The sequence below is a fragment of the Macrotis lagotis genome, chromosome 4 (assembly GCF_037893015.1).
Source record: "Macrotis lagotis isolate mMagLag1 chromosome 4, bilby.v1.9.chrom.fasta, whole genome shotgun sequence".
NCBI classification, from domain to species: domain Eukaryota; kingdom Metazoa; phylum Chordata; class Mammalia; order Peramelemorphia; family Peramelidae; genus Macrotis; species Macrotis lagotis.
Genome location: NC_133661.1, coordinates 105,027,948 through 105,040,867, shown reverse-complemented (window position 1 = coordinate 105,040,867; position 12,920 = coordinate 105,027,948). Strand labels below are relative to the sequence as shown.

Sequence of the window (12,920 nt, the reverse complement as noted above, 5' to 3'; positions counted from 1 at the left end):
TGAGTGCAAGGCTTCATGAAGTTGGGGATAAAAGACTATAAGTTTAAGCATCATTTAGGGAAATTTGCTAATAAATTGAGAGGTTTTTGTTTTTTATTTTTTCATAACCTGGGTCAAATAAAAAGCATTCCTTTGCTGAAACTGAGTTTATCACATTTTTGCCTGGAATTGAGTTACTCGCTTTAGCAGTTTGTAATGGAATTATCTGATAGACCCTAAAGGTAGTTGGATTAGTGGGTGCTGCAAGAATATTGACAGTTTATCAGCCAAAGCCCTGACCTTCCCAGCCTTAATCAGCCTTGCTTGTGACAGAATTGCCTAAGTATGATGCTTCTTTAGCCTGATAACAATGGGAATTTCACTTTAACACTATTTCTGCACATTTAGATGGAGAGGGCATAGGCTTAGTGATTTTGTAAAATCCACTTCTGTCTTCTATGAAGGGAAGATGGATGATGCTTCTATTCTGTTCGTGGTAAATTTTGGAAGTTCATTTGCAAGAGCCCTGGGAGGACTGAGGATGTATGGTTTCAAAGACATATTCTTTGACTTCCTTTTAATACATGATATTAATTGATAAATTATTTCATATTGGACTATTGTTATTGGAGATTGGTCTGATCATAGCGTGTTAGTTCCAGAAAAGGTAGGAGTTTATGTTTCAGAATTTACAGGGGGGGCGGCTAGGTGGCATAGTGGATAAAGCACCAGCCCTGGAGTCAGGAGTACCTGGGTTCAAATCCGGTCTCAGACGCGTAATAATTACCTAGCTGTGTGGCCTTGGGCAAGCCACTTAACCCCGTTTGCCTTGCAAAAAAGACTAAAAAAAAAAAAAAGAATTTACAGGAAACTCTGCCTCAGAATTTCCAGTAGAATGTGTTTGTAAAACTTGGTGACTTTTTTTGAACAATCTTGTCAATCTTTTCTTTTGCAAATATAAAGAAAAGAGGAGGGGAAAATTGCAATTAAAATCTAAGGTGGTTTCAGGAATTGGGCCTCAAGGAGATTAAGTGGGCATATTTTCTATCCTTTCATATCCCTCCCTACCAGGTACAGGTTTTAAATGTTCCATTATATTTAGCTTTGTCTCCACTACAGTAAAGTTGAAATTTTAGATACTTGTTTGCTACTTATTTACTTTTTGATGGACAGTAGAAGCTGATGCACAAAAGAGAGCATGTAGTGACTGCACTGAGGTGGACACAACCCTGACCTTGTAGTCAGAAAAACCTGGGTTCAAAACCTGCCTCGGAAATTAGCTGCAATACCTTAGGCTAGACACTTAACTTTTCTGTGCCTCAGTTTCCTTCTCTGTAAAATGATGAGTTCACTTGACATCTTCTAACTCTAAATCTATGACCCTGTGAAAATTTATGAGACAAAATTTTACATTTCTACAGGATAACTTAGCTGAATCGCTGTCCCTCCTCCCCACATACATACAATTACTAGCCTTAGGCTTTGGGTTGTCAGGATCATAAACATTTAACTCGCACCTTCCTTCATGAATTTGCATGTCATCCTTGCACAGGGGCCATGCTAGTCTCTGTATCATTCCAATTTTAGTATATGTGCTGCCAAAGTGAGCACACTTGCACTTTCCATACTAGATGATATCACGCTGAAATAACTTATTGGGTCTGAGGACAAATAAATGACCCATCTATGTCAGGCTTTACTAATGGGAATAATGACCTAGAACAAATTTTGTAACATGAAATAGTTGGGAAAGGCAAGACCCCAAAACATGACAAGCCTGCACTTGCTGCTTAGGACTTTGGCACTAGAAAATATAAAGGGCAAAATGGGTATGAAAAGGCAGACCATGCATCTTGTGGCCAAGCATCGGGTTCATGATTACTGAGTAGAAGAGGGGGGCCCCCCTGCCCCTCCCCACCTGATCTGACTCTTTTCCATCTCCTCCAGACGAGCTCATCTGCGCCTTTGTTTGGAACGTTTGAAAGTGCTGATCCCTCTTGGACCAGACTGCACCAGGCACACCACGCTTGGGCTGCTCAACAAAGCCAAAGCACACATCAAGGTAAGCCGCTCCCCTGAACGCTGAGGGGTGATATCAGCCACCCAGACAGAAGGGCATCTGCTCTTCATTAGCATCATCTACTAAAGTGGTTGTTAGCCGCTGAGTCGGCCCACTTATGGGCCATAAGAAGTGAGCCTTTAAAAAAAATGCTACAGAGCTAAGCAAACTAGACTGGCACAGCCTCCAATTAGAAGTTGTGCAGACAGTGTGGCCATTTGGCGTGCTGCAAACAGGGAGAAAAATACCAAATATTTTTCTGATTCTAGGAAGGAAAGAAATAAGGCCCTCTGGTGGAGGAAGCTCAGATTTGACACTGCAGCCCCTCAGTATTTTTCCATCGGTGTTCAGCAAGGGAAGTCTCTTGTTCAAGGAGATTACTAGCGACTTCCCCATTTTGTACAAATAGTGCATTGAAAGATAAAGACATAGTTTTGTGATGAAAAAAAGGGTGAAAAATAGCCCTGTTTTTCTTTTTCCTTCCTTAGATGTTAGGCAGGATATCAGAATGTACAATTATTTTTGTCAGTGTAATGTGCACAAACATAAATAAACAATGTGTTATCATTTTAGAAACTTGAAGAAGCTGAAAGAAAGAGCCAGCACCAGCTTGAAAATCTGGAACGAGAACAGAGGTTTTTAAAGCGACGGCTGGAACAGCTGCAAGGGCCTCCGGAGACGGAACGAGTACGGATGGACAGCATTGGCTCTACCATTTCTTCAGATCGTTCTGATTCAGAGCGAGGTAGGCAAACTTCATCTCCCCTAAGCGTAACATTATCTTCTTTACTCACAAGTAAAATTTGGAAACATTCAGAGCTATTACTCAAGCAAAGATGTAAATCTTAATGATTTCCTTAAAAACAATCAAGAAAAGATAGTGTAATCTTATCTTCCTCTTGTCACAGCTATCCAAGGACACTTTTCTGGAATTGGCCACATTCTCCAGATCCACCAGGCAGCTGTATCTCCTCTCCTCCAGGCTCCTTCCATGCCCTTTTGAAAAAATGGTGCTCACCCCAGAAGTGAGCACACTAAGGTCCTAGAGATTCTGGGGTTTATTTGACTTTTGAGAATCTCAAAGCATTGATTTTTTTGACACCCAGACAGTGCCAAGGAAGGAAAATATTTTAGGTATAATGGTAGCAGAGGAAAGAACTCCACCTTCTGGAGAAGTCATTACAGTTAGTGAAAAGATCAGAGACTAGAGTCATTTTAACTATAAAAACAAGACTTTACCTGATTGAAGGTCAAATGCTAGACCAGATGATTTCTTAAGACTCCTTCCAGTTCTGTAATCCCTTAAGGAGAAAGATACCTGAGAACTAAGAGCAAGCCATGATCTTCATCCTCAAATACTTTGCATGTGCCTCCTGCATGTGCAACACTCTGTACTTATTCAGCAATCTTCTTTCCTCCTAACAGAATTTTAATTGATTTTATAGGAAAAGAGGAAAGGGGAAATCATTTAAATACTATGTTCTAGGTGCCAAACATTCAGCCAAGCACCTTAAAAAATTGTCTCATTTGTAGCTCACACTAGCCCATAAAAGTAGGTCCCTGATAGCTGTGGTTTGAAGTTTTATTTTACTTTTCAACAAAGGGGATGAATTCTGTTCAACATGACCTTCTGGACAGTGTCCTTAGATTCAGTCCTTTTAACAAAACAGAAGTTCAGCATGCATGCTGTTTTTTGGAATCTTAGAGCTGATAGGTTGTAAACTCTTTGAGGGAAAAGACTCTACTATGGGCTCTTCCTTTTTCTTTGTCTCGCCAGTGCCATGCATGTGGTCAGTAGATGCTTAATAAATGATGCTTATTAGGTTGGGTTGGATCAGAGAATGCTAAGTAAGCAGCATCAGAAGTGCTTTGGATGTGGCAAAGAGTTCTGTTGTATAGCTTGTTTAGACAGCTGGCTACATTTTAGAAGTAAACCTCCAAGATTTTTAAAGCAACAAATCCTTGTGAAACTCATTTCATCCTTGGGCTCAGCAGTCAGAATTCCATTTTTCCTTCAGTGGTTGTGACTTGTAATTTATGGAATTGGTGCCAAAGACAAGACTTCAAGGCTTGGGTTTATTTGTTGGAGGAGACATGCAAAATCCCAAATTTACTTTGGCCTGGTATAGCCTTTTTAAAAAATTTAAAGTAACTTATTTTCAAATACATACATATACATATATATATATGCTTATTTATGCAAGCTTATTTATATTCCGTAATTTAGCTTTTGGATTGACTGCAGGTATTTATGTACATGGACTTTCTTGTCATGAATATTTGCTTGTTTGGGTATAAGTTTCTATCCCACAAGAAGAAATGCCATTAACAGTTACTATAATACTATGATGTCTAAATCCTTGGTCATTTAATTTCAAGTAAAAGTTGATACAAAAAAATTTTAGTAATCATATCTCAAAGTGTTTTATGTATATTATCTCATTTGATCCTCAAAGCATCTCTCAGGTCATGAGGACATGAATAATTTTCCCCATTTAGCACAAGCACTAAGTCAAACTCACAGAAGTTAATTGAATTACCTATCATTATAAAGCTAGTAAGCAGTATAGCTGCAATTTGAACCAAGTCTTTTCAAAGTAATTTTTTTAAAAAACTATATCTTATTTTGGATATCTATCCTTCAAAGTTTATTATATGATTAATCTTATCTTTATTAATTATATGATAGATTTAGCCCGGGCCTTGTTGAATTGAATTGAATAGACTATGCCTAGATGCAAACATCATATATTAAAATCTTGGTTAGTTTAGTGGTACCCCCCTTAGGACTGCTGCCACTAGTCATCTGGTTAAATATATTTTCCCATTAGCCTATGTTTACTTAAGTTTATACTTTTTTTCCCCCAAGGCAACACTGATTAATAAACAACACTGAGAATTAGTTTCAAGTGTGATGCAAAACAGATGTTGTTTAACCAGTTGGAGTTGGGATTTTTTAATATTAAACACTAATTCCCAAATAGACTGAGTACTTTTGGTGGGAGGTCCAGACGTGCTGGCGTCAAAGGATTTAGTAACTTGCTCCCTAAATTGAGACCACCACTGTAACCCGGACATTCCCCTTTTCAAAAATATCCCCATGTCACTCCACTCTTACCCCCTCCTGCTTTCCAGAGAGATCACTGATAATAAGCTTAGTATAAAACAATTGTTTGGTGCCCCAAAAAGCAATTGCTTTTCCTCTCAGCCCCATTCCTTCTTAAAGGTACATACACATACTAACAAATACTAATAACCCTTTTTCCTTTTCCCCTTTGCCAGAGGAGATTGAAGTGGATGTTGAAAGCACAGAGTTCTCCCATGGAGAAGTGGACAATATCAGCACCACCAGCATCAGTGACCTTGACGATCACAGCAGCCTGCAGAGCATGGGGAGCGATGAAGGTTATTCCAGTGCCAGTGTCAAACTCTCATTTACCTCCTAGAATCCAGCATGGCAAAACAGTGCAGGGCAAATTATGCATTGGGCCACGCCAACCCAGTTTCTTAAATTGGGTTCATCATGCAGTCTCCTCTTTCAAAAATTATACTTGAACAAAAGGGTCCAACAGGCCTATATATAAGTAGACCTCCCCCAGGAGAACCAACATAGTACTTGTTATTCCTTATTGCAAAAATCATAATGTTTAATGGCAGCAGAGAATTCATGTGAAATGTCCTAGCTTTGATTTGGTTGATTTGAAAGAGGATATTGGAGTTTCAACCCTCTCTTCCTTTCCAGTTTGCTCATACTGCATTGAATGGACACATTTAAGGACTGGGCTTTGGGCCCTTCTTGAGCTTTATGATCCTACAAAAAAAAAAAAATCAAACCAACCCTTAGTCATGAAACAGTAAAACAATCAGGCATTAATTCTAAGTAACTGAGAGCTATTGTAGCTCAGCCCGGGACAGCTTATCATGAAGCCTGTGGATGATCAATTCTTTTTTTAAAGCTCATTTCATGCCCTGCAAAGGAGAGACTCCCGTGAAGCCTATTGAAAGGGATCATCATGCAGCTCCGCTTTCTGTTGGACTCCATGCTAAAGCAAGTTCTCCTCTTCCCGCATTGTTAGCACTAGGGCACCGAAGGGGCCAGCTCACTAGCCCAGCCTGGGTGACTGAAGGAAGCCCATTGGGGTCTGGGTTGGGGATAGGAAGGCTCGAGCTCCACATGCCTCCATGTCTGCATGGGCCTGAAGAGTTGTGCCCACAGCAAAAGCGGGCCCAGGTCTGAGCCATGGCAGCGTTTTTATTTCCAATTTTGATAAATGTTTGTATGTGTTGAAAAACCAAACTGACATCTTTTTAAAGCTTGTCCATAAGAAACATAGATGTCTTTTATAGTGGAAAAACACATGGGAAAAAAAATCATCTATTTTGATGCAGCATTTGATAATGATCAAACACCTCACACCTCACTCTTTATAGTGCACAAAATGAATGAGGTCGGGGCTAGGTAGAAAAAAGGTCAGAGCTAATGTTTTTAGTTTCTTTTTAGAATCATTCCCCTTGACCAGCTTTTAACCATCGGTACCTACACTATCATAGTTAACATAGTTAAGTTCAGCACTTGTCTCATGTAAAACTTCGCCTCCACTTCCCTCCGGGCAGTCTCTCTCCCTCCCGGCCCTCACAGCCTCATTGTGCAGGTGCTGTTGCTCGTATCAAATATTATCAACTATGTTAATTTTCTTCAAGGAGAAATTTTTAGCCTGCACTTTGATGTTTCATGTTCCCCTTGTCTTGCAGACTACAAGTTACCCAGTTGTCCTCCTCTCTCCCCTACTGCTTCTCTGCCCCTCCTTCCATCTCCCCTTAAAGCCTTCCTGGCAACCTCAACCCTGACATTGTTTGAACTTTGTATACCTTAAGTAATTTAACTACCCCTAATTACTAAAAGAATTACTTTATGATTTTCATAACTTATTGCTGATTTTAATGGGTTGTTAATTTCAGTCCTGTAGATTTATTTTATGTTTTAGGTAGGGCTGGGCAAGAAAAAAAAGAAATAAAGACAACCTTATTTAGCAGTGCAGTTGAGTTGTGTGTTAATGTTAGATTATCCTGTATAAGTAGCACTTTAACATCATTCACCACTCCTGTGTATGAAATGTAATGTGTTCTGCCAACTTGGTCATACATAAGGCCTTAGGATACACTTGTTCTTGTACTCTTCTGTGCCTCCAAAAATATCTTACCTTGATTATATATCTGAGTGGAAGAAATTCTTGCAAAATTCTTAGATTTTTTTTTGTTTGAATACTAAAAAAACAAAAAACCAAATTGCATGTTTTGAAAACTAGAATTCCATTATTATAATATGCTACTTCAGGCACTAGGGATTTCAAAGAAAATGTGACAAAGCAAATATTTTGCTGTGACCCAGATGAAGTATTTCTGGCTTTATTAATCTCATTCATGCCTGGGCCAAATTACAGCTCTATTCTTGCCTATTTCTGTCTTTTCTGAGAGGCACAATTTGATGGCTATGTTCACTAGCATAGAAATGCAATTGGAGCCATTGAGGAAACTTCCACAGCTATTTTCATGGCCCTGAAATGATTCACTTAGCCCAGGTTGGACATTTGTGATATTATTCAGGTAAGCCTGAGATACCACCATTTTGTTGCATCTTCAGTTGCAGTCACAAAATGGTGAGCCTGGAAGATTTTTGTTGGGAACGTACACTAAGGATTTCAACTGCCCCTAGACAACTCCCCTCCCTGGGTTATTTCCCTTTTGGGGGAGGGTGGGAAATTGTATGAAGAGAAAAAAGTATTAATTTTTTAAAAAGACAAATCAACTTTGAAGATTCAAAAGTGAAATTAATTGTAAGAAATAAAATTGTTAAAGAAGAAAACCTTTTTGTACCATGTTTCTCTGTGAAGATAAATCTCTGGAAAGCACTCTGTTCTTTGATAGACATTGACAGATTGCTTTCTCTTCTTGTTCACTCACCTCCTAAATGTGCATGTACTGATATTATATATATAGAAGTCAGGAATTAATGGCAGTTTGAATTATCATTGTTGATTCTAGACCCAGGGTTTATCTAGGTATCTAGACTGACTGACAGATAATAGAACACCACACAACCAGATATGAAATGGTTTAATGTATCCGATAACCTTAACTGCTGCAGGTCCAGCACAAATCCATCTGTCAATGCTGATTAATTGTTTTCCAACTTGCTTTCTAGGGAGCCCTTTAGTGATGACCCTATTATAACCTTTCTAAATTTACCAGGTTCTATTCAGATCACTGGTTACCAGACTTGGGGCATCCCCAAACCCTATACAAGGACATATCCCTGTAGCATAGGTAATATCCCATTATAATAACATGAAAGAAGGGTATTTTGTAACAAATTTTCATGCGCCCATGGATGGAAACAACTTGGTGTTAATTCATTTACACCTATTCTATGTAAGGGTTCCTTCTGTGGAAGTGCTTTACTTAGTCCCTCTCTATGAAATGAATAGCCACTAAGATCATTTGTATTTTTCATCACTGAAATTTAATAAAAAGGAGAAAACAGTTCTGGGTTATTTCTTCCTGGATGAAAAGCAATTATCCCATAACCAATTAAGGCTTTTCTCTTGCAAGTAAGTGGCAATTACTTATCTATTATAGCCCTTATATCACCTTAGGCCTACAGTAGAGTTACCTAAATTTTAAAAGTACCTACCATAATAAAGCAAAGCAAAAACTTGCAAGAATACAAAGGCAAAAGGTAGCAGATGCAAAACACCTCCTGGGTCTCAAGTACTTCTCTCCCCATCTCTTTCCTGCTATTACTACTATAGTAAATAGGCTTCAGCTCTGTTTCAATTCCAGGTTTTGGATGCAGAAAATTGTTTCTATCTATGAATTTTTCTTTTAAAAAATCTGTGATTTTTTCTGATAAGTGTTCATCACCCTCCCAAATACTTTTAAGCAGGTGAGTCTTGACCTATATACCCTTGCCTCCAATCCACACATCACCCAGCAGCCTGCCTTCCATAATAAGTCTTTCTGGACTACTTAGGTTGGTCTTAGGCAATAGATAGCCTGTTGCTGACCCCAACCTCAAAATTTTACCAGTCTGATGACTTGCCAAACAAAGCATGTGCTTAAGTGTTAGAACATTGAATAATATGGGGTCATTTTCACATCATAATGAGGTATCAGACAAGTTCATTTTAACAAAATTCTATGACAAGTTGATTCAAAAACTCAAAAAATGCCTTGTGGAATTTGTTATAAAGGTCTGTACTATTATTTCAAAGGCAGATGAGTCACAATGGTGATTTCATTTCTAATTTTCAGTGAAAAAGCTACAAGTGAGGCCATGAGGAGAGCATTTTGTACATCACTGGCACTTCTGGCACTGGCATTAACCAAGTGCTCCTGTTCAGTGTTTTTGGCATTGGTCTACAAATTCAATGTCAAGTCTCAATATATTATTTCATAATGGAAGCTGTTAATATTCTGAATAGTTGCACCACAGAGTTACATTGGCTCCCAAATGAGTGGAATTTTGAAGAATATCTAGGAACTATCATGGAATTAGATTATATCAGGGCTTTTGAGGATTCTTTAAGTTTTATCATAATGGCTTTAAATGGCCAAGAAAAAAACATGCATCCCCCTAGAGTTGTCATCATAAAGATGGATTTTTCTTATGGAACTGGATATTGAGTCCTTTTAAATATGAGGTGTGGGACTGGGTGTCTGAATTCTCTTAAATGTGAGGTATGGCACATGGATATGAGTCCTTGATGAAATATTTCTGGTCCAGTTCTAGTATGAAGTAATGAGGTTTTTGATTATTAATTTCTTATGGCAATAATTTTAAAAAATTTTAATTGTGTTCGTATACATTCTACTTGAAAGCAATGGTATAACTGCATTGTCATTCCTGGCTTTCTTAATGATCTTGGGAAAGAGCTCCTTAAAGTATTGACAGCTAGCTTTCTGTTATTTCTTCTTTTCAGGCTATTAGTCTATGGGAGAGCCTAAACAAAGCTTCATTTCCAGGGCAACTTCTGGCTGTTGGATTTATTTTCTTACATATTTTCAATTACACCTCTGGTGAATACATCATTTCAGCCTACTTGTCATTTTTAAAATTCCTTAAAATACAGTAATTTTTAAAGCTCAATCTGAAGATAGCTATCTTGAGGTTGACTTGTTTCTAAGTCAGCAGCTTTATTCAGGCTCCTTTGTGACATCTGTGGTAGCTTCATCCATCCTGCCAACTGAAAGGTAGGTCAAATAAATCTGACAGCCCTTCTGGAAAAAAACACTCCAGGCAAGGAGACTGAAGAAGTACCTGCTGCTGCCTTCTGCTTCTGAGCAATGGACAACACAGTAATTACCATCTCTGAGACTAGCCAGGTCTTTTAGTATGTGGAAACTGTCCCTTTCAAGCCTGGCTTGCTTCTTTTGCAGGTCAAAAATTCATTGCATTGCCTTACTGAATTCATTGCAGGTCTTATGGGTATTGGAGAGAAAAGGAAGAAGAGGAATGTATCACCTTTACCAAGCAGAGGAAAAGGACTGGAAGACCATTAGGTCAAGCAGATTGGAGAAGCAGTTTTTGAAATAAAGAACCTGCCTCTTCCCTAATGAGTGGAGCAGTGGCCTCTTTTCCCTTAGGCTTTTCCTGTGACTGATAGGGAAACTGATTTTAAGTTATGGATTTTGAGGACTTAAAATGAAAAATGGAGAGACTATCTAATCTTCTAGCTGCTTTAACTCTTAACATTTACCTTAATCCCAAAATAAGAGATGCCTTTTTTGCTGGCACCTGGGTTAACTCTAGTACCAGTGCTAAGAATGACTTTACCAGTGATAACACTAATTATCAACTTATGCAGAACAGAAGACACAATGCTAAAGATGAATACAACAACTCAGCCCTTATGAAAGCTATATCTCCTTTCATTATTTGGACCTCAGCAACCAAAACTTTATTAATGATGTGCTGTGCTGGTGATTCAAAGACAGAAATTAAATTTTACTCCTTGGACCAAGGAAAGTTCATCAAATGGCCTTACTAAAGTAGAGGTTTCTGAACCTCTCAACAGGATTTGGGTATTTTTTTTAAAAAAGGTATTTATTTATAAACTTGAAAAATGTCAGATTAGGGGATTAACCACAAGGTCATATTCTGCATGCCAATCTCTTTTGAAATAAAAATTTAACTTAATTTACAACAGGAAAATACTGGATGTCAACCAACAATGTATAAACGTATCGAGCTTGAAAATTCATTTCCATTACTTGATTGTATTATAGTATGATGTACAAATGTAATATGACTTGACTATTTGATTCCCTTAAAGAATTGCTCAGAGTTAACAATACAATTATAAAAATGGTAAAAATCAGATCATTTTGAGAAGTTGGAAACTAGTCCTTTTCCTTCTGGGGAAATACCTATATAGATTGCCAGATTAAGCCCTTGCCAGACAAAATTATATTAGTTTTATATCCAAGGCATTTTTCTTCCATGATTTCTTTCTTTTGTTTGTTTAAGTTTTTGAAAGGCAAATGGGGTTAAGTGGCTTGCCAAAGGCCACACAGCTAGGTAATTATTAAGTGTCTGAGACTGGATTTGAACCCTGGTACTCCTGACTCCAGGGCCGGTGCTTTATCCACTGCTGCCACCTAGCCGCCCCTCCATGATTTATTTCTAAACAGTTTTACATCATTCTTGAGTTTTCTCAATATCAATTATTTTAAAACTGTCTTTAAAAAATAATTTTAAAATAAATTTTAAAAATAATTCCAGGTGTACAGTAAATCTTCAATATTTCAGGGTGTAGGGCTTGCATTGGAATGCAGAATACACCAATCTAGTGATACATCTCTTCAAATATGATAGGTCTTCTGATGAGTGCATTTCTGAATCTATATATTTTTCAAAAGGTTTTCTAGTTTTCACTGATTAGAGCCTTTGCTTTCATAACTTTTGATAATCTAAGGTAAATATCAAAAGGTGTTGAATAAGAAACTGGGAAAACATGTCTGATAAGGAGAAAATGCTACAATAATCTATAGAATTTGATTATAAGTACTTCGCTATGAGAATTACCATGGTTGGGCTGTTTGTTTTTTTCCCTCCAAAAATGTTTTGCTCTTATCCAGAAATATAGAGTAAGATTTGAAACACTATTTTGACTTGAATAAATTAACTGGCTCATAAACTCATGTAAATTTTTCATAGTTTAGAATTGGTAATTTGTGCCTCATTGCAAAATTCCACACTTCAGATAACTTAAATACTCTAATCACTTGACAACAGATTATTAAAGAAAAACATGAAACCGAAATTACATATTCTTGACAAAAAACATATTTTCATGACAATTTTGTGTTTCTGTAACTTGGAACTCTAAAAACCAGACAGGTAATGACAGAATTGTAATTATAATTCTGCAGCATTTGACTTTATTGTCACCTTGGCTCATTATCTTCCTCCTCCTTTGGTTTTACTCCTACCCATCTACCTGTTCATTTTCCATTGCAAGTTCCTCTTCTTCCATCTGCCCTGTCAGTTTGAGTTTCTTCCAAGGCTTTTATTTCTCTCTCTGCATTCTCTATTGAATTTGCTTAAATTCACCACATATTTATTAAGCCCCTACAATGTTAAAAGCAGTATACTGGGTACTGGGAAAGAGACAAAATCTTATTAAAACACAAATCCTGCTCTCAGAGTTTTTAGTCAGGATTAGAAGGAAATAAAAGTTTTGCTCTTTTGAAGTATTTTTGTAAAGTGGAGTTCTTAATATTTAATAAAGCCTATTGGGAATTCTAAAATATAGAATAATAGTGTATAATTTAGATTATACATACATTTTTATATTATAATTAAGATTAAGTGCCCAAGTAC

At 37.5% G+C, this 12,920-nt stretch overlaps 1 protein-coding gene and 1 pseudogene across 4 annotated transcripts in view; one reads left to right on the top strand and one right to left on the bottom strand.

Annotated features, from left to right (window-relative positions):
• The window catches only part of MXI1 (MAX interactor 1, dimerization protein), a 106,054-nt gene extending 98,978 nt beyond the window's left edge, over positions 1–7,076 (top strand). For all 4 annotated transcript variants that reach the window (XM_074233731.1, XM_074233734.1, XM_074233732.1 and 1 more), the window contains 3 exons: positions 1,927–2,041; positions 2,612–2,783; positions 5,321–7,076. In XM_074233731.1, the coding sequence (XP_074089832.1) occupies positions 1,927–2,041; positions 2,612–2,783; positions 5,321–5,484 (451 nt within the window). In that variant the 3' untranslated portion in view covers positions 5,485–7,076. The remainder of the gene's footprint in view (positions 1–1,926; positions 2,042–2,611; positions 2,784–5,320) is intronic.
• Positions 1,478–1,590, bottom strand: LOC141523127 (U6 spliceosomal RNA; annotated as a pseudogene).
• Positions 7,077–12,920: the final 5,844 nt, after the last annotated feature.